The sequence below is a fragment of the Anthonomus grandis genome, chromosome 13, assembly GCF_022605725.1.
Source record: "Anthonomus grandis grandis chromosome 13, icAntGran1.3, whole genome shotgun sequence".
Lineage (NCBI taxonomy): Eukaryota > Metazoa > Arthropoda > Insecta > Coleoptera > Curculionidae > Anthonomus > Anthonomus grandis.
In genome coordinates, this window is record NC_065558.1 from 19,181,193 (window position 1) to 19,203,044 (window position 21,852).

The 21,852-nt window shown below is 33.9% G+C and overlaps 1 protein-coding gene across 2 annotated transcripts; it reads right to left on the reverse strand.

Moving 5' to 3' along the window:
• Positions 1-7: 7 nt before the first annotated feature.
• LOC126744016 (gustatory receptor for sugar taste 64f-like) lies at positions 8-19,247 on the reverse strand. Of its 2 annotated transcripts, XM_050451327.1 has the most exons (7): positions 19,179-19,247; positions 18,973-19,124; positions 13,065-13,181; positions 6,111-6,265; positions 679-841; positions 180-271; positions 8-127 (listed from the first exon to the last, which is right to left on the reverse strand). In XM_050451327.1, the coding sequence occupies exons 1-7, from the start codon at positions 19,192-19,194 to the stop codon at positions 97-99; spliced, it is 726 nt and encodes a 241-aa protein (XP_050307284.1). In that variant the 5' UTR covers positions 19,195-19,247; the 3' UTR covers positions 8-96. The 2 variants fall into 2 exon arrangements, with proteins under 2 accessions (XP_050307284.1, XP_050307285.1); XM_050451328.1 differs by lacking the exon at positions 180-271.
• Positions 19,248-21,852: the final 2,605 nt, after the last annotated feature.

A 21,852-nucleotide genomic window follows, 5' to 3' on the forward strand; every position in this document is an offset into this window, starting at 1 on the left:
AAGTAGATAAATGATATTAATTTTATCTAATACAAGAGACATTTAAAGTTAAAGTCTGAGTTGTTGCAGTTTTTGCTGGAGAAAACTGAAAAATCATCAGTTCCACGGTGACCACAGTTGCCGCTGCCTAAAAGAGAAATAAAACAGGCTTCTTCAATTAATATATAAAATAAACTCACACCTGGAGAAGGAAATTTTTTGTTATAAGAAAGAACCCATGTCCGGTTATGCCATTCGGTAAGTAGTTTATTTGGGTTATCAACCGACTTACCTAACAAAAAAAGTTATATGAAAATATATTTGTGCTCTATACATACATTTTTGATTTTAATATATTATTGAATATACCACACAGCGACAGATGAAAAAGGGAACACTTAATAACTATTTTACTCTTCAAGATATAGAAATGAAATTTGGTATATCGATAGGATTGTTACAAGAGCATCTTTTGATATATTCAGTTGATTTCCGTCACCATGACACCCTATTTTAAAATTTCAAAAACTGATTTTTTGAAATTTTGTCAAAAGATGCTTTTATAACTATTCTATCGATGTACCAAATTTCATTCGCATATCTTGAAAAGTAATTAAATGTGACCTCTTTCCTGTGGCATTCGGTATACACTTTTGCTTTAAGTCACAATTAAATCTCAGGAAAAACCTATATACTTACATCAATAGAATAATGCTCAGTCGATAAACAATACAAATATTTCAAAGGCTTTCTTGATGCTTCGTTAAGAGTGGCTGAATAGAGCGACACTGCTATAAATCTAAAAACTATGTAGCCAAAGGAGTAGAAGAAGTATATGCTATCTATTATAGCTTCTCTTTCTCTAAAAAAAAGTTTTTTTCAACATAAAGCATTGCAGATAGATTCTACTTTCTAGACTAATGTTATGTTTGATGATTGATAGTTTAGGGTTTTTCTACGTGAAAATTAAATATTCAAGATGACTCAAAAAAAAGATATCAATATGTTTTTTAAATGGAAACCATCATTTTTTAAAACAGAATTAGAGAGAACACATTTTTTACAAAGGATATGGTAGTGGTTACATAAGCGATTTTGAATAAACAAAAAATGACGATAAAATGTAAAATTAAAGAAATACCTATCTAACTTAAATGTTCGAATTGGGCACCGTTAACAATCTGACAATAACCAAGGCGATTTAAAAATTCTTTTTGAACGTTGTCAATGACATCTGGAGTAATTTTTCTAATTTCCTGGCGTATTTTTTCTTTTAAATCTTCTAAACTCGCTGGTTTAGTGACATACACTTTACTTTTTAAATAACCCCATAAAAAGTAATCGCGGGAAGTTAAATCTAGCGATCTGGGTGGCAATTCAATGAACCCTCGTCTACCTATCCGACGATTTGGAAAAACTTCATCTAGCTAATTGCGAACGGGTAAAGCATAGTGTGGCGGGGCTCCAGCTTGCTGAAAAAAAAAGATCACGTTGGTGCATGTCGGGTTCTTCCAAATACGGATACAAAGTTATCAGAGCTTGGATAAGATAATTTTGAAAAAAGTCCAAATACCTCTCACCAGTGAGAGTCTCATCAAAAAAGTAAGGTCCTAAAACTCTTCCTTCCACTATACCGCACCACACATTGACTTTTTGAGGGTGTTGTGTATGACATTCTGTGAACCAATGCGGGTTTTCGGTCGCCCAGTATCGACAATTCTGTTCACATGGCCGCTTAGAGTAAACGTTGCTTCGTCAGAAAATATTATCCGTTTTACAAAATTATTGTTATCATTACATAATTGCTGCATTTGCTCACAAAATTCATTTCGGCGATCAAAATCATCTTCCAATAGCTCTTGAAGTGAGAATATTTTATAAGGGCGGAACTTTGCTTTTTTCAATACTTTATGCAGAGCAGATCGCGATAAATTAACATTAAAATCCGTGCCTGTGAATGTGGCCTTGGGATTATCTTGGACCGTTAACAGAACGTTAAGCTCATCTTCTTCAGTTATTGAACCCCGACCAGCTTTTTGAGTATCCCGAACATGTCGGAATTCACGAAACTTTGCTTAAACTCTGCTTACCATGCTTTGGCTAATACGAACCACCTCCTTTTGAGTACGCGACATATCTCCGAAACCAATCATGCACAGGATTTCGATTCTTTTACGTTCGGAAACTTAACAGTAGGTAATAAAGTGTAGTTACTAATAAGACGCAGGATATGACACTGCTTTTGCCTCTCAAAAAGAATAAACACCGCTTGCAAATGTAAAAATACTTCAAATAGTAGCACCAAGATACATTCACTTTTTGACACTAACAACAACTAAAAAAGCAAAATACCAATATTTAATTTAGATAGGTATTTCTTTAATTTTACATTTTATCATAATTTTTCATTCAAAATTGCTTATGTAACCACTATTCATTTGTACCATATTCTTGGTAAAAAAATGCGTTAAAAAAATCTTTTGTAAAAAACATATTGATGACGTCATATATTTTTCTTTGAGTCACCCTGATATTTAATTTCCACGTAGAAAAACCCTAAACCAAATATTAAAATGGACGGGTTCTTTTTTCGAGGGGGTTTTTCGGGCATTTTTTCCAGAAACGGTCCATTTAATTTTTATTGAATTTATCCGCTACTTTATGGATGCACTCTATAAATTCAATGTTTTAGTTTTCGAAGCAATTGATAATAATACAATAATAATGACCTGCTTCAATGTAAAAAAATACAGCAAACATAAAATATAAATACTCATAAATACAAACAAATATAAGTCTTTGTACAATAAAATAAAAATTGCACGTGGTGATAATACATAGTGCATTCATGATGAAAGGAAGAAATTCATTTAAAATTTAGGTATTTTTTCTTTTATTTTTTAACACATCGATTAATCATGACACTTGCACGTTTTTTGAAATAAAAAATTTCATACAGGGTGCTTCAAGTAGGAACTATAGTGTCCACATTAATTTTTTTAAATAGAACACCGTGTATACTATGATGCTTTACAATAATTCTATGATATATTCTGAATACATTTTATATAGCAAACCATATGCTTAAGCAATGCTTTGTCAAATATGACGTAACAGACTAACGAAACATGAAATTCAAACATAAAAATTTGCTCTAGATGTATTGCAACTAATGTTTCATTTGTTGTCCATTTGATTCAATGCGTCCTTTGCAATACAAATTTTGGTAACAGGGTGTCTCTGACAGTAGAAACTATGACGCTAACATTAATATTTTATGGGATTTCTTAGAAAGTAAGTAGACCTTTGTAAGTAGTAAGTAGAATCTATTTGATAACGGTTTGTTATGCATTTGAGAGTACAATTGTCATTTTACGCATCATTTTTTAATGGAAAGCATTTATTTAAGAAAGAACGAATTGAAATACTCATGTTTTGAAGACCGGTTGCGTATAGAACAAAAGCGCTACTTCGACATTCTACAATTTGAACTTATCCCTGCTTTAGTTATTTCTTGTTCCCTAATACATAACCAGTAACGAGATATGGTTTCAACTAAACGGGACACCTGCTCACTTTGCCATCACCGTTCGACAATTTCTTGATACAACTTTTCCAAACAGATGGATTGGACGAAGAGGACCGATTGAGTAGCCAAGATCACCGGATATAACTCTATTAGATTTTCTCTAATGGGACTATTTGAAGTTTATGTGAATAAACCAAATAATGTTGATAATTTAAAGCAAAGAATTCGATAAGAAATTAGACTAATTGATTTGCAAGTAATTCAAAATGTGCAACTCAAATTTATTTACTGACTTCAAAAATGCATTGAAGTAAATGCATTGACAATAAATTGAACATCAGTTGCAATAAATATTGTATAAATTTTTATTTTTTAATGTCGTATGTTTTACTAGTCCATTATGTCAAATTTGTTAAAGCGCTGACTTTAGGCATATACGAGCCCTAATAACTATTGACGGAAAATCAAAAAAGGGATGGGCTTATGGGCCAAATCAAAATTTTCGTGAACCAATTATAACTGGAACAAAGTTATCTATAGCGACGAAAGCAAATTTGATGTCTGTGTGGGAGATTACCGAAAACGTGTGATACGGGAAAAAACAGCAGTATTCCATAAGGATTGTCTTGTAAGAACTGTAAAGTTTCCACAGGGCATCATAATGTGGGGTTGCATATCGGCTAAAGGATTGGGAACTTTACACTTTATTGAAGGCGTGGTAAATGCAGCCAAATACTAAAAAATCCTTGTAAATTCACTTTTACTAAGCAGCAAATTTATATCCATCATCATGATGTCATACGGCTAAATTTAAAAAAAATGGATAGGAGAACATAGCATTAAAGTTTTATCACATCCCTCTAGCAGCCGGATCTTAATAGACACTCTGGCACAAAATGAAACAACGGATAAGAAATAATCCTCTGCTTATACTTTGCCATCTCCAAGAAGTCGTTGTTAGTAGACAGTATCATAGTACCTCCATGAGATAAACTACTTCTATCAAATCTAGTTACTATAGTATAATTTTGAAGAAATACGGGCTCTTATATTTCTCTCAGGCATTTATATTTAACCAATGTTCATTTATAGCCACAATTCCTGGAAAATTTAGCTCTTCTAATAAAATAAATAATTCATTATTTTATGTCTTTTAAGGACTGAATATTTAAGAGAAATATAATAAGCTTGCTAAAATCAGAAAAAAATTTTATTTTTCGTAGGGAAACCACAAAAAAGTAGCTGTTTTGGATTTTCCTTAATTTTCTGAACTCGTAAAAGTCTTTTTGATGAAAAGAATGACCTGAAGGCAGAGAGATCTGCTTCAACTTCATCGGATTGGAATCAATACCATAGTCACCATAATAATTAAAACCCTGAAGATGCTGTCGTACTTAGGTACCGCAGTTATGCCTGGTTATGTTTTGACAATTTTCTATTTATTTCTTATTAAGTTATAGACTAATAAACTAAGTAATTAATGCACTTAATATGGAAAAATATGTTCAAATTCTGGCCGGCTTTTAGTCAAGGTGTAGGCTCTAAGTGAGCCCTTATTGACAATATCTCAAAAATTATTTTTTTTCTTTAAATTCTTGGACTATTTAAGATGACTATACGTATTCAATATTCTCTTATGGGTAAAATCTAAAACTAATCATTTGTAAAAGTTGTAAAACCGTTTTATAGTTGGAGGTAAAGTAACCAGTAGTGGGGAAAATAGATCTGAATAGATAGAATAATCTGTTGGGCTTAAATGGTTTGAATAAAGTTGTTATCGAGTTTAAATTTTTAAAAAAACTGAGGAACTTTTTATGTATTTTTTATTTTTTGTCCGGTTTTTATTTGTAGCATTGTTCTACAGCTCTTAAGCTACAGTCATTGCAACTTGTGCATAAAAATTTAGTTAAAAATTATTAAATTTAGACTACAGTTATGCCTCAAAAGCTCTGAATACATACAGGCTTTTAGTTTTCTGTATTGTATTCTTCCGAGTACGGTAAGTTTCATGCTATTTAACTATCAGAATCTATATGCGGTCTGCCAGCCGCGCATGAATTCTGCAGTCCCTTGATAGTGGAGCAAATTTAAAAACTCATAGCCGAAAATCCTGGATTAAGCTCGGGATCTTGATGCATGTCGTGTTACTATTTGGTAGATTTGGCACGAAATTATTTTGTATCTATACTGTGTTCAAGGATTGCTCTTAAGGATTTTTTTTATACAATGGATATCTAATTTCTACAATATTCGTGTTTGGATTATACAAAAACTGGATGAAAATGGGAAAAAATTTTTGGTGTTTTCAAGTTTTTTGGTAAAAATAGAAAATTTTGACTAAAAAAACTGGAACTACTTAAGAAAAGCCCAGTAGAGTGGCATTTTTGATCCTAGATTGTCAGCACTTTATTATGGCTTGCCTGCACTTTTTTGCATACAATTTAGCAGCACTGCATTTTAATAATACCCAAATTGGACTGATTTGTCAAAGGTCTTAATTGAAGACGAGAGATGAGAACAAAATATACAAATGTTTCCTAAACAAATGTTTTATAATTATTTTGTGGTTTTTCAATAGCTTAAGTAATTATAAAATACTTACTTGATACTATTATAAAGCTGTATGCAAAGAAAAACTATATTATTCAGAAATGAAATTAACACTAGTCCGGCAATTTGGCTGTCTACAACTTTGGTAAGGCGAGATATTTTGTAGTAGTCTTCGCGGATTTCTTTCCAAAATTTATTAGATGGATTCTGGAAGAAAATTGTTTTGTTATATACAGTTTGTTAAATGGTCTGTACAGGATGAGTCAACGAGCGCACAAAGTAGTTTATTTCCCTGAAGAAATATTTGTGTATGCAAAAAAAAACTTTTTTTTCGATATTGCTATGTTCTATGCGTTTTCTGTGTACGTGTGTTTGTGTATATTTTTCGATTACATCATATTAAATCATAAAATCTTATCCCATATTGTACGATGCATTTTCGATAAATTTTCAATATAGACATAAGCGATAAGATAACAGAAAAATATACAAGATATTCTCTTTAAAATAAGGGTGATTTTGTGATTTAATGTTACGTAACTTTGGTCTTACAAAAAAGACACCATGTATCTGCATTTTAAATTTTTTATAGTAGGTATTTTTGACTTTTTTTTCGTCGGTGAAGAAATTCTTTATGAACACCGGTAATTCTTGAACCTCTGGTAGTGTGGAATTTCGTGTAAAATTTATCCACTAAAACTTGCCCCTGCTAAATGGTACCTTGTTGGTTTCCTGCACTACGGTCTGCTTTGTTGCAGTCTTTGTGCCCCATAGATTTACTCCAATATGTTCAGTTCTATCGCTTCTAGGAAGTCCAGATTTCTCTTCCTTACAACCCCTACATGTTTATTTACTTTCCCGAGTCTATATAGGTATTTCTTGCAGAGTGCATGGCCCATGAGCAGTCCTGCTATCTTTCGCACTTGTTGCCTGGAGTGTCTCAGTATGTTCTCACCCTTCCTGAATGGCGAGCTGCACAAAAGTTGTTTGGAGAGGTCCAGCTTTGGCAGTTGTTCCCAGTAGTTTTTATAATTAAGTTCCAACCAGTCTCTCATTTTCCTTTTTCCAAGTTTTATCGCTGATCCAGCATTTTGGTTCTGGGCCTATGAGTCTGTTGCTAGTTTTCTTCCTTCTAAGTTGGATTACCCTTCTTGCAGTGCCATGGTTGCCCATAACCTGGACACAGGTTTGGATACCTATGTTTGCCTGTAAGTATGTTTGCTTCAAGGCCCAGGTTTCGCGTGAGTTGTCTGGCCTGTTGTTAATCGTCTAGTACGCCCACTGCTACCCGATCTTTGATCGTATGGCCGATTATACCGAGTAGCCATACTTGAGTAGCCGCCTTGCCTAAGCCGGGTAACTTCTATGTTCAGTAGTTCCTTTCCCTCCTTATTTACAAAGGGTTTGTCTGACCTTGGTTTTGTCCGATCTTAGTGCCATACACTCAAGGTCCTGTATTTTAACCAATTGTGTCTAATTGTGTTAGCATCGTTGTGCCATTCTAGGGTAGGCTTTTTGCTCCTGATATTGCTTCAGCCCGTACTACTAGGATGTAGTTTCTGTTTCTGCGGTTTTCTAGTGCAGCAGTCGGTGTCGTTGATATAGCTCCTGCTCTACCCAGACACGCTATTTTTTGTATTTTGTTGAATATCTAAATAACAGTCCTCCTTTCTACCTCATGCCACCCTATTGGTGCTGCGTATGTAATGATGGGTCTCACCATTATTTTATATAAGCAGTATATCATTTTTAGTGAGAGTCCTCATGATCTGCCGAATATTTTCTTACAGTACATAAGAGTTTTCGTGGCCTTGTTTCTATTATTTATTACGTGCTTCTTGTAGCTGAGTTTTTTATCCAAGATCACCCCTTGATTTGAACTCATCTTCGGGTCGCAGATATCCGCCAAAGAGCTCTAGTCTCTTATGGGCTCTATTTTCCTACTTTTTGTGAAGAGACTAGGGAGGATTTTACAAGGCCTACCCTTAGTTGTTCAGCTATGCTCCGCTGCTCGACAAAATTCAGAGCTCTTTGCATTTTTGCAAATATATAGGCTTGATTGCCCCCTGTGCTATTAGAATGATGTCGTCTGCGTATCTCACAGCAAAAGTATGCTCTCTCTTCAGTTGTGTCAGCAGGCTGTCCGAGACAAGGTTTCACAGCAGCGGTGAAAGTGTACTCCCCCCTGCGGTGTTTCCCTGCAAACTTTCACTTTTACCGGTGTGCTGTTGAGACTCGCTATCCCTTCCTATAGTTTAGCATTTGGTTGAGCCAACCTTTATTGTACTATGAGTCACTGGCTAGCTGAATTGCTCTGACCTATATTTTGGTTTTCCTCTGGGTGGGAAATATGGGTTGATTTTCTTGGACTAATTGGTTTGACTTTCTTGGATGCAACCTGACGTGTGCGGTGCAGGGGCGAAGGATTTTTTTTATAATATTTAAGGATGGGTTTTTGAGGAATTGGTGAAAGGTGAAAGGTGATGCTTTGCCAATGCAAAACTTTGACTGGAAATCGGAAATCTGGAAATTCTGATAGTTGTTTTCTTATTTTAATAATTTTTTTTTTATTTTATTGAGTTTATTACGATGTAAAGTAAGGATGGAATTTTGGGGTGCAGTTTAAAACCAGTAATATTTTATTGATTTATTTTATTATTTTTTTTTTATTTGTTTATTTTTTTTAAGAGCAATTTAAAATGGATCGTATAAATATATTCACTCATAGCAGAATCCTATACGAATAAGTTTTTGTTATGTTTTGGGGGTCTGGTTTTGAGGGTTTTATTTTTGCAATCTTTATTTTGTTTTTAAATTTGTGTGTTTTTTAAATAAAAATTCTTCAATTTTCTCTATTTTAAGATCGTAGTGTATTTCATCGCTTTTTAGAAACCACGGGGCACGCGGAATTGTTCTAAGAACTTTATTTTGGAAAGTTTGCAGTTTTTTTAAGTATGTTTTTGGGGCTCAAATGAAAGCGTTTGAGCCCTTAGTTAGAATGTGTCTTATTAAGCCCTGAAGTTAGTTTAGGTCTTATTATTTGTTTATAAATTAAAATTTTGTTTTTTAGTAGGCTGTATAATAACTAAAATTGTTGGTTGCATTCTTGAATTATTTCATCTATGAGAGTTTTGAAGTTTCTTAATCTATTTATGTGGATTCCTAGATATTTTGCGCTGCTTGACAGTTTTAGGGAATTTTACTATTTTCTATTTTTATTTTGTTTTTGAGCCCTGTTTTTTTCTTTGGATATAAGTAGACCTTTTGTTTTATCGGTATTAATTTTGATTTCCCATTTTTTTGCCCCATTCTAATATTAGGTTAAGGTGTTTTTGGAGTTGAGTTATAACTATATTGTCTTGTTTTTTGGCTGTTGCAAATATGCATGTGTCATCGGCAATTAGGGCTGTGTTTGTGGCTGGGAAGAACTGTGGAATGTCTGCTGGGTATAGAATAAAGAGGGTTGGGGATAAAGAGGAGTCTTAGGGGACACCCACTTTTATTCTTGTAGGATTTGATTTTGTGTTATTTATTTTTGTTTGAAAAGACCGGTCTTTTAGAAAGTTTTGTATGAGTTTGATTAGGTTTGTGTTTATCTGTTGTTGATATTTAGTAGTAGACCTTCGTGCCATACTTTATCGAAAGCTTTTTCTATGTTTATTAGGATTAGCGCTTCTTCTTTTTTTATCATCTATTAATTTTTGTATTAAATAGCAGAGTTGGTGTTCTGTTGAAATTCCGGGATTTTTTTTCTACTTCCTCTGTTAAACGATCCAGTATGATTTTTTCGATGATTTTGCTTACTGTAGGGAGAAGTCTAATTGGTCGCGAATTTTCGGGGTGTTTAAGTGGCTTGTTGGGTTTAGGGATTAATGTGATTAACGCTTTTTTCAACTCAGATAGAAGTGGGTTGTCTTCAGTATTGAATTTATTATGTGTAATAGTTCTAGGATTATGTTATCAGGAATATTCTTGATCATTAGATTTGTTATTGTATCGCGACGAAAGTTTGCTGGATTTATTGGTTATTTATAGAGATTTTCTTATGTTTATAGAGGTAAATTTTTTTGTTTTTTGGTCATGATCGGGGTTATTAATGTGGAATTATTTTTTTAAAGATTCTGCAAAAGTATTGGCTTTTTATTGTTCTGTGGTTGCTAGTGTATTGTTGGAGTTGAGTATAGGGGAACGTGTGATTTGATTTTTCTCCGGTGTGTTTTGCTTAGCTGCCAAAATTTTTTTTGTGCTCGTCGTTTTCTTCTAATGTTTGCAGAAACTTATGCCAATGACCGTTGTTGAACTCTTTTATATCTTTTTTAATTTCTTTGTTTAAGCATTAACTCTTTTTTTTTATTTCTGGATCTAGGGATCGTTGAGCTTGTTTGTCTGTAAGTCTGTGCCGGGATTTTATTTTGTTTATAACATCTTTTGGGAAAGCGAATGGGTGGGTGTTGGTTATTGGAATTGTGAATGTAGAATTTTTAAATGCTTCAACGATTTGTGATGAGAGAATATGGACATTTGTTTCTATTGGTTGGGGGTTTTTGGAAGCGGAAGGAGATGTGTTTGTTTTAAAAGATCATTGAATTTTTTCCAGTTTGTTATTTTTTTAGTGTTTATTATTGGCTTATAGTATAGCTCTGTTATGTTCATAACTATTGGGGTGTGATCTGATGAAGCAAGGTATTCATCGTTTGATATTGTTAGATTGTATGGGAAATTTGTTGTTATCGCGATGTCCAAAATATCTGATGTTTTGAAATTGAAATAGGTGTGCTCCTTTGAGGCGCGTATATTTAAGAGATTTTCTGTGGCGTATGCGTTTAGTTTATATCCTGCTTGGTTGCTTTTTTCCAGCCCCAGTTTTTGTGTTTACTGTTTAGATCACCAGCCACTGTTGTTGACTGGTTTGAACTAAACAGTTTATCTAAAATAGTATTGCTAAGAGGGGCTTTTGGGAGCTTATAGACTAGAATTATTTATATTTTCAAAGTTTAATTTAATGGGTGTTATTTTTATGGATATGTGTTGAGTGGTGTAATTAAGTAGTGGTTTATTGAGTTTTTGATAATAATTGCTGTGCCTCCCCTCCTAGTCTTTCGGGCCTATCTGTTCTGTATGTTATGTAGTTTGGAATTTTTAGTGTTGTGTGTGGGCATAGAAAAGTTTCTTGTATTAGTGTAATGTCTATATTTTGATAGATATATGTATAGTATGTATATTTATTTATATATGTATGTATGTATACTCAAAATATAGATATATGTCTATATCTATATTTTGAGTGTAGAGATGGTCTTGGAATTCAAATCTATTTAGATAAAAAGAATTTGAATTTCAGCTTATGATTTTGATGTGTTTCGCGGTTATATTTTCCATTGATCAAAAACACGTGTCGAGATTTGAAATAAAGAATTTTGGTTAGTGGTAAAACTGTCTCGTAATTTGTTTGTCTTAAGTGTTGGAAAGTCTTCTTTTTGGGTTTTATGTTTCGCCGTATTTTGTGTTTTGTTTTGTGTGTTATTTTTTAGCTCTATTGTTTCTTCTGTTTCCATTTCAGGAAGGTGAAATTGTTTTTCTTTCTCCAACCCAACTCGGCGAATCTAACGAGTAGATTCATCGATCTGGAATTGTCAGAATTGTTATGCTCTTCCTGATTATTTAGTTGATTTGGGTTTTGGTTGAGGATTGAGGTTTTGCACCGACTTACCCTTTGGTTTTTCGGTTGACTACATTTTCTTTATCACTTTTCACACACTGATATTGTTTGTATGTACCTGCGGTTGTCGGCCGGGGGCTTGGGTTTTTCTTTCTTTCTTGTTCGCCTATTTCGTATTTTTTTGCTCTTCGTGGTTTTTTTTTAAATGTAGCGCTTGGATTTTGATGACACTCTCTTGGTTTTTGTATTTGCACGATGGAGAACACTTCTGAACGACTTCTTCGCGTCGTGGCGTCTGAGAACAATAGTGGGGAAAAGAAGCACCGATATTAGAGAATAATGCGAAATACAAGAAATAGTTGGTAATCTACCTCTCAGGAAAAGATGCAGAGGCAGCTTTAGATTTTACAGATGGACAGATCACCAAGAAGAAAAAAAAAAGAACTCTCAGTTAGTAAGCAGAGCCTCCCATGAAGACTTAGACTTGTAGAAGACTATGTAGGTGCGAGAAATGTCTAGAAGTTTAAGAGCATCAGTTTCAAAATGTATTAAAATAATTTTTGTAACTCTTCATTTGCTTATTTTCTTTGGTTTCATTTTTCTATACATTGACTTCTACGGATCCAAAATTCTTAAAGTTTTGTATAATTTTCTTGACAATATCTGCTACTGGTTTCTTTTTTCTAGAAATAACTTCATTACATCCCTGTAAATAATAAAATAAAAAAAAATATATGAGTTTTATGTGTATAATTCAATCTTTCGGACATGATTTATTATTGGCAATTTGAAAATGTCAGATACTGACATTATTGTATCACTTGATTATTTTCTAATATCGCGGCGTCCTGGCCATACTAATAAATTGCAAATTTATTTCAAAACTATAACTTTTTGTAATATGTATCATACAAAGTTATCCATATTTTTAGAGTCTAATACGATTGAATTAAAAAAATAGAGGGTTTCCGTTTAAAAAGTCTTTTTAGACGGCTTAATAAGTTTCATGTATATTCTGTTTTTTGATTACCCTGTATTTTTTGAAATTTCATATAAAGTCTAATAAAATTGATTCCTTTCTACAAGAAACCCAATCAAAATATAACGATTAAGGTTTCCTTATAGAAAATATGGATAATTATTGTGGGGTCTGCAATAAAGTAAATTTTTAACGTAAAAACTTAAATATAAAAAACGGTTAGAGTTTTAATTCAAAAATTCAACGTTGACTTTAGTATACTGTCAAATTTTCACATTTTTCCTAATTATAATTTTTGGACAGACCATCGATGCGATTCCTGGAGACTCACCCTGTATATTTATAATGTATACGTTTGACTTACTTACCGCATTTGCTTTTATCCTATACGATACCTGGTTGAATTTTTCTCTTAAAGAAATACTAATCAAAATTATGAATAAGTCCGTATAGTTCCACGTAAAGGTGCTGACAAAATTAGTGAACTAAAAAAAAAGAATTTTAGAATTGAGACAACAAGAAACAGCTATAGCGTAACTTCACGTATCCATTAATATAAAACTAAGTTGTTTCTTTTTCGAAAAGATGTTTGCACACGTCGATCTTAGATTAAAGTCACATATTTAGATTCTTACTGTAATATTTCCGGTTTTAAAATATTAAAATAAAACACCTTGGTAATATACAATGTGGCCCACCAAATACGTAACATGTTACAGGCAGGAATATTTTTTCCGAAATATGTTAAACTTTTTAGTACTTGTCGAATTTCCAGGAAAAAAGGAAGGCTGGTAAAATAAAATGCAAATTTTGTATTTACATTGCCCATATATTTAATTATTGAAAGTTTTGTGTATGTAAATACCATATAAAAAAATCTAGGATTATTGTCGGTCCAGTAATGACAATTGTGTCGATTAACTAAACCGACAGGGACCGACCGTTAGGGAAAAAACATAATAAAGGAAATTATCAATTTTTAAGAAGAAAATTCGCACGGACAGATAAGTGATAAAAAGATTTTTCGGGATACTTAGTAAGACCAGAAGCAGAAGGAACAACGGTAGTAGTTGCGGACCTGTAATTAGCTTTAGAATACTCAAAATCAGTTACTCATACTTAGTTACCGAAATTGGATTGAGTCACTAAAAATATATTTCAAGCTTTGGTCATTTCTGAATTGCTCAATCTTAGATTTGACTACTTGATAATGGCTAAAGCCAAAATTGAATTAGAATTCGGGCTTTGGTCACTTGAAATAGTCAAAGTAAGATTAAGCAAAATAAAGCAACCATTGGCCGTTTTCGTGCTTTGCACGAGACATATTGCGCACACAACAACTATATAGGCTCCAAAACTGTCCCCTGAGGAACACCATGTACTGGCATACACTTAGTATGTCTACTTTCTCCCTTTGCCTGTCTCCGTTTGTTTTTAAGATAACTTAATTAAGTAAAAAAGCTAGACCCAAAACTGCGTAATATCCAGCCTTGCCGACAGAGTTCGATCAACTACATTGTCAAAAGCCCTAGATAAATCTAGAAAATTTGCAGCATCAGGGTAGTCTATGAAATGAAAACTGCTATAAAATTGACTAGTTAATAAGGCACATTACATCAAAAGTAGAGACATTTTTATAAATCCAAATTGAAGTTTCAAATTTTTCCTATATTAAATATGAATGCCAATGGGTCGATTATTCTGAATATAATATGTATCTACTTTTTATTTTAATTGTCTTCACAATGGCCGCTTTCCTTCCTTTCTTCTTCTTGTGTCCACCTTACTGGACCTTTGGATATATACCCCATATGTCCATGTGCTTTTGTAGTTTTTATTAATGTGAAGATACTCGTATTTAGCTTTGATGTAAATAGCGATTAATCCTTGATTCTATAACATTTTCATCCACAGGAAGGGATCTGAGAACCGGTTTGGGAAAAAAAGAAAGCACAAAGATCAACCACGTGTTGACTAGGTGAAAGTTGACATGGCAATAAGTATCTTTAAAATAAAATTTATTAAAATTTATTAAATGCGTCAATAGTTTGGAGAAAAACGGCATAATTCTTTGATTGCGTTTTGATGGTTTTAAAAATATCTTTACGTTCTATTTCATTAATCGGCTGTATACACATTTGGATATACCGATTATAGGTTCGGGGTCTACCGGCCGTTTCTCAGATCCCAGTATAGCAAGACTGGAAGTCCGCTTCTGCGTTTCCAGCATAGCCTGAGTAGCCAGGAACTCAGACAAACTGAACTCTGCAGCCCACTTTCACAAGTTTCTCCAGGACCTTTATGCACTCCAGTACGAGGTTGGAGCTCACCTTTTCGGCCATATAATAGCCTTAATGACAGCCTTGCTGTCCGAGCAGATTGATACGAGAGTATGTATATAATTTTAGGGAATATATATTTTTGCCAATTTCACCCTTTAAACCCTAACTTTAGCGAGAATGTCCTCCCTCATCCCTAAAATTTTAAACGGAAAGAGGGTATTATTCTCTCTCATTTTAAAGGTATTTTTACCTAAATCATACCCCCAGTTTTATATCACTATTGTTTCTCTAGCCATGATTTTTTAAATATTTTTATTTTCCTTAAATGCTTACCAGTTAGTCGAGTAACCCAGGTAGAACTTTTCGTCAGGAAGACATATTTATTTGGTTCCAGGTAGAAGAATGTGGTCTTAAAGATATCTTAATTAGGTCTTCATTGGTCTTCGACGTCAATGATACAAAAACTATCGTCTCCAAGACGTCCCTTTACTTTTAGGAAGAAGTCACACAAAATAGTCAAAAGAACTCTATTTTAAGACCAATTTGAAATTGCACACTATTCTTGATTTAAGGTAGTATATTCTTATAATTACTAAGACTAATAATATTGGGATTATCTAGAATATATAATGTCAATTAAAGAAAGGCAATGTCTTAAAGGCATACTTTGGTTTAAGGCAACTTTAACGGCAACTTATGTTTGGTTACAGAGCTTCATAAGTGAAAGCAATATTCAAGAGATGGACCAATCTAAGTTTTGAATATCGTTAAAAGCTATTGCGATGTATACACACTTTTCGTTTTAAGGAGAGCCCGAAGGTTTTAAGAAACCACTTTAGTTACTCCCGTTACATGACCATGCCGAGACATATTGCTTCCAACCTCCACACCTAACAAGCGAACTGACGAAGACAGTGGTAACAAAGTAAGCCTGGATTTAATAAGACTTGGTAAATACAGCAAACTGGATGGCACCAACCTATGGCACTGGGTGTCCTCTATTAGGCGATTCGAAGGAAGACACCAATATACAGTCAAAGCTGTAAATTGGATAAGAAGTCTAGTCGAGAAGGTCGTTGATATATAACATGAAGAGGGTAGAAGACAACATGCATCCCTGAGGAACATCAGCGTTAATTTGACATCTCTGCGAGGTGTGTCCATCAACAACAACCTAGACAGATCGATTCTCAAGGAAGCTTCCAAACCAAACAACGAGAGTTGGTGGCAATCCATAAAAATATTGTTTGTTTAAGAAGTTTTCATGCCAGAGCTATTGCACGGGATTTACCATAGTTCTCGATAGCCTCGGTCCAAACATGCGTGACATAGGCCAACAGATTGCCAGTAGACCAGTGTTTTCTAAAACAATGCTGACGGTCGATAATGATGTTGGTGGACTCCAGGTATTTTAAAATTTGCTGACTGATAAGTTTCTTCATTACCTTGGCGATTTCCGGGATTAAAGCAATCGGATGGGAATTGATGGGCACCGTCTTTTTTCCTATTTTGGGTATTGGCTGAATCCGCGCAAGTTACCAATATCCAGGGAAGAGACCGCATCAGGGCCTGTGGCCAGTGGTCTTGTTAAATAAATAAATAAATAAATAAATAATGTCTTTATTATACTAAAATGTACAAGGGCGAAGTCTAGCATAGGGCTAATCAACTTAACCTCTAATTACATGATCAAAAATATATACCAAATTACATAGATAGCAGTTATAGAAAGAAGATAATAGAAAACCTGTGAAATCCATTAAATCTATCTTAAGTTGGAAAATAAGCAATAAACATAAAACTAAAAAAGAAGAAAAAAAATGTACACATTTTCCCTTTAAATTATAAGGAGATCATCTGTAACGTGAGAAAATGCGACCTTGATTTTACTTTAAAACCAGCAAAGGACATGCACCTAAGTGAATTCGGAAGTTCATTATACACCGAAACAGCATTAAAAAGAAAATATCTGTGAAATAAGGCAGAATGAAAACGAGGAGCCGATAATTTACTTATACATCTTAGATTGACGTCGTGCATATATTCGAAAACTACATTTTTCACGAAGGTAAGCAGGGGAGGATGTACCAAGCAATCGATGCACAAAAACGGCCAACTGATGAAGATAAAGATTCTCTACACGCAACCATCCAAGAATACACATTTTTTCTGAAAGACAATTTTTTCTTATTTTTTTAAGAGAAACACATTACAGAACACTTACTAGGATTTAATTTTAAATTATTGCTCTACGAGAAAGTTGAAATACATGACAAATCTTCATTTATTCTACTACAACTTCTTAATACGTCATCAGCTTTAAAAGAATAATAAATTTGCATATCATTCGCAAAGGCCTGAATACTGCAATAATTAACAACCCAGTATGTCATAGCAGATATGTATTGTACATGTCTGCTATGCACATTAGAAATAAGATAGGACCCAAGACGGATCCTTGTGAACTTATATAAGAGCGGTTTGACTGAGCTTGATTTTCTTATACCACCAGTTGCTTTCAGAAAGATACGACCTAAAGAAGTTTAATTAATTATTATCGAATCCATATTAGGACAATTATGCTAAAATCAGGCTGTGATCAAACGTATCGAAAGCTTTATAAAAGTTAAGCAATACGAGCGCCGTAGTATCATCTTTATCCAAAGCCTCAATGATTTCTTGAGTAACTTTTAACAAGGCAGATGTGGTGCTGTGCCGCTTTCGGAAACCAGACGTGTGATAAAGAAATCATAAATCTGTGGCTGAATAAACTTTTCCAAAACTTTAGAAATTACTGGAATAATGGATATAGGTCTAAGGTCGCAATAGTTCTTTGGACTACTGATTTTAGCTAAAGGCATTATAAAAGAAATTTTCCAAACATCAGGAAAACAACCTCTTTCCAAACAGGAGTTTATAACATGAGACAAGTGAGGAGCAAGATGATGAATACAATGTTGGAGCATATTCGCTGAGATGCAGTCACTACCACAGGCAGTAGATTTGAGATCTAAAACTATTTTTGAAACTTTTGCTTCAGTGGCTAAGCGAAATCAGAACTGAAGATCAGGATTAAATGAATGATTAAGAAAATATTCGACTGTTTCTGGGCATTTATCTGAAAGACTATAAACTGATGAAAAATAATCATTTATTTTGTCAGGATTTTAAAGGTTTACAGGTATAGAACGGTTAGAAGAATTTGTGAGACTATGGTTTTTTATTGCTTTCCATAGTTTTTTACTATTGCTGCTTTTTTGATGAAGTTCCAAATATGCTTTCTTTTCCCGCCCAATCATCCCCACCACCGGATTTCGTAGTTGCTTGTAGAATAGCCAATCGGGTAAACTCTTAGACTTTTTAAATCTCGATAACGCTTTATTTTTTTCTTTTATAAAGAATTTAACGCTTTCGGTAATCCATGGAGTCTAAGGTTTAGATATCCTTGAGGTAGTTAATGGGGCATGTGTCTCAAATAATGATAAAATGTTGCTGGACAAATACTCGACTTTTTCACCCAGACCATAAATATGGTAAATATTATCCCAATTTATTTCTTCTAGATCAGCAAGAAAATCATTCCTGTCAAAAAACCTAAAATTGCGGTAAGACCTATATTTTATTTGTTCATTGTTAGTGTTCAAGCCTTTAAGAACTTTTTCAAGACTCTGTGACGGAAGACTATCTCTGGCATCCAAGCCTTCTGCCGTGTGGTTCTACTTACTTAATTTGGTATAACAACAATTACCATAAACCAATAAATAATATTAATTTTTTTAAAATAAGTATATTATGGGTAATCCATAATCCTATCGTGATCCTGTAATTTTTTTTAACTAAAGCTGTTTTCTTGAAGAAGATTCCTTAATAAGTTTCGTTTATGAACCATATAAAACAATCGTTTAATGCTATGTGCCAACATTTCATCGAAAAAGAAACAACGAAATTTTAAATGAGTAAGTAGGACTTCACGCCCTCATATATGAATAATTACTTCAACTAATGCTCCAGTCCAATGTGAATAGGGTATTAAATGAAACCATTGAGGAAAAGCGAACCCAAAATATATTTCCACTGGATAAGACTTGTAATGTTCACAAAAAAGGCTATGATAGATGTTTGTCAAAATAAACAAAATATGCTCCGCTAAAAAAATTAATAGAATTACAGGCTCCTCTTTAAACTTATGCTTTCACTTACTTAAACCGAAAAACATGAAAATTATAACAGTCCAAACATTCGTTTTCTTAATATTCCTCTTACAATCGTATTGTCTCATAGCATGCTCTACATAGGAATATTCTTTTAAAATGAAGGGCCACCTCATTGCTATGTAAACAAAGTATAGTGAACTTAAAGCGTTAAATATATAAAAACACATTGTTGCTAAAAAAAATATACACACTGCTTCACGCTTCTATTAGATAAACTAATTGGACTTACCCGTTTCGTCCACAATAAACCCCTTCAGAGCCATTTTGGCGACACAAAAAAATCCAGTTATAACAACACACATAAAATGCACAAGCGAATAAAAAGATCTCCAACTGAAAATTTTAAATTTTACCTTGCAACTGTCGGTTCCAAGATTGTACAATGGCATAATTCCGAAAACTTGGGATAAAATTAAGGCAAAACGAATATTATTATAGAATGTATTTGTTTTTTTAATAAAACCGATTTCTATGTTTATATTGTTTCTTGGAGATACCATCATGTTTGGGTCTTGACAGAAAGGCAAAAATTCTTTCTCTATGATTGTATTTTGTAGTGGTTGGTCTCAATCAATGTTAATGGTTTTCGCCGATATAATCTTTTGTTTGATCAGTGTTAATAAAAACTGTGGTTGATTTATGTGAACAAACGAAAACATATTTTTCTTTATAATTCTTTGTAAAGAAAGAATTTTTTTACTGATGTTTGAGATTTTTTTTGTCAAGTGGAAATAGATTTATTAATTGTCTTTCGAAACAAAACATAATTAAAACATATATTTTATCTTGGAAAAAATATTTACTTACAAACTTATATTGAAGCTATATGTTATATATTGATTATAATACGTTGTTGTTTGTGTATTTAATCTATCATAGGTACGTATTAGTAATATTATTAATCTTTTTATCACTTTAGATGTTAAGGTAGTTTTTTATAATTAAAACTGAGTTCTCATACAAAGTATTCATAGTAAATGGATGACAAAGATATCTTTAGCCCAAAGTGTACCCTACTTGTAATAAAAAGAAACACAGAGGTGTAGAAGCGTAATCTCTGCAGTATTTCAAGTGATCGAATACAAATATCTCGATAGTAATTTATTGACTTGAAACTAGGAAACCTATTTTTTTTCACTTATCCACAAGTTGCACCAAATATTTATTCCTTCGTGTTTTATAGGTTAACATCGATATGACGTGGTGTTTTCAAAGTTGTGTTAAGCAGAAATTAATAAAAACAGTTTTTCCTTTTTACTAGACTAAGGTACAATTATCTTGTCAGTAATTTACCTACCCTTATCGACCTGAAATCAGTACAAAAACTGTTTTATTCTCTTATAGACTAGGCTGAGAGCAAATGTTGATCTCTGCAATATTTCCAAAAATTCATGAACCAGGGAACAGTATCCGGCTGCTAGCCCTAAAAGTTCCTTTTTGCCAACCCTTGAAACCTCCTTATTAACGCTGGTCACCCTCCCTAGCCTCCCTAAGCAGGCAACTCGTCCTAATGACGGAGAGCAGGCCTTCCCAATTAAGGTCCCTCGAGTGATAGGAAAGGGAAACCCACGATTTCTCTCCTGATTGTAGCTTATCATTCACACTCTCATATCAAATGATATATAGTTTCTTCCACCAGGCCATAACTAGGACACAGCGGATTAGGCACCGCGCCTATAAGATATGCAGATATCGGTTGAACCAGTGACCTATTAGGACTTTAGTCAGATCTGCTACAATCAACCACTGTTCCTACTCTTATTTGATCTAGTCTTTTCCCATGCCCAGTTGTCGAGGACATGGGAAATATATTTCTGAATTAGTCCAGGGCAGGGTTCGAGGCCGATTGGTGGGAGACATGATCAAAGCCTGATAAATCTGTCCTCTCGCTCATTGATTATTTCCGTTTTCGGGCTCCCGTCAAGTTCTTACCTTATCGTCAGAATGGCGAATACTTCCACTTGAAACCACGTCGAATATCTTCTGAGCGAGAAAGCTTGTACTCGATTGTTCTCACTACGATAAACTCAAGCTCCTGACAGCCTATATTTGCAAATCCTTTCGTGATCGAGCCTTTGTATTAAGTTATTATTTCCTGCTTGCTTTTTCAGCCTTGAAGAACCACCTAGCCATACAGTGTCATCTGACTTTGCATTGACAGGCAGTAGAATTGGCACTTTCTTGCCCTGCTACCCGGGTTGATGCTACTATGTATCCTTTATCCTTACATAGGATGCCAAGCGCCTCCCTCTGAATCCATAGTGGGAGTTTTGGCAAACCCCCAAATGTTGAGTTAAATGTTCAGTGCTGCACCTGATGTGGTTCTGATACCACCTGTAATGCTGCCACCGGCCTCTGCAATTTAGTCAGTTTTTGAATATTTGAAGCCCTGTTGCCATTTATCAGACCACTGGGCGGTAAATTACTCTAGGTCTGATCACTGCAGTATATAGCTAGTGTAGGATGTTGGTATTTATACTCCACTTCCTACGAACTACCTTTTGAACTTGTCATGAAATGACATAACCTTTGTTTCTATCCAGGTACATGCATAAATACTTGACCTCTTGCTTGATTTGCAGAGGTTTCAGGTACAATAATGGCGGCCTTAGCTCTGCAAGATGTCTCTTTTTCGTGAAAAGAATGAGCAAAAAAGATTT

Excerpts from the sequence above, each read along its gene's own strand:
- LOC126744016 (XM_050451327.1), bottom strand. Across the intron at positions 13,182-18,972 it reads GGACTGGAGCATTAGTTGAA|TTCACTAATTTTGTCAGCAC; the intron begins GTAATTATTCAT and ends CTTTTTTTTTAG. Across the intron at positions 128-179 it reads AAAAATTTCCTTCTCCAGGT|GCAGCGGCAACTGTGGTCAC; the intron begins GTGAGTTTATTT and ends TTTCTCTTTTAG.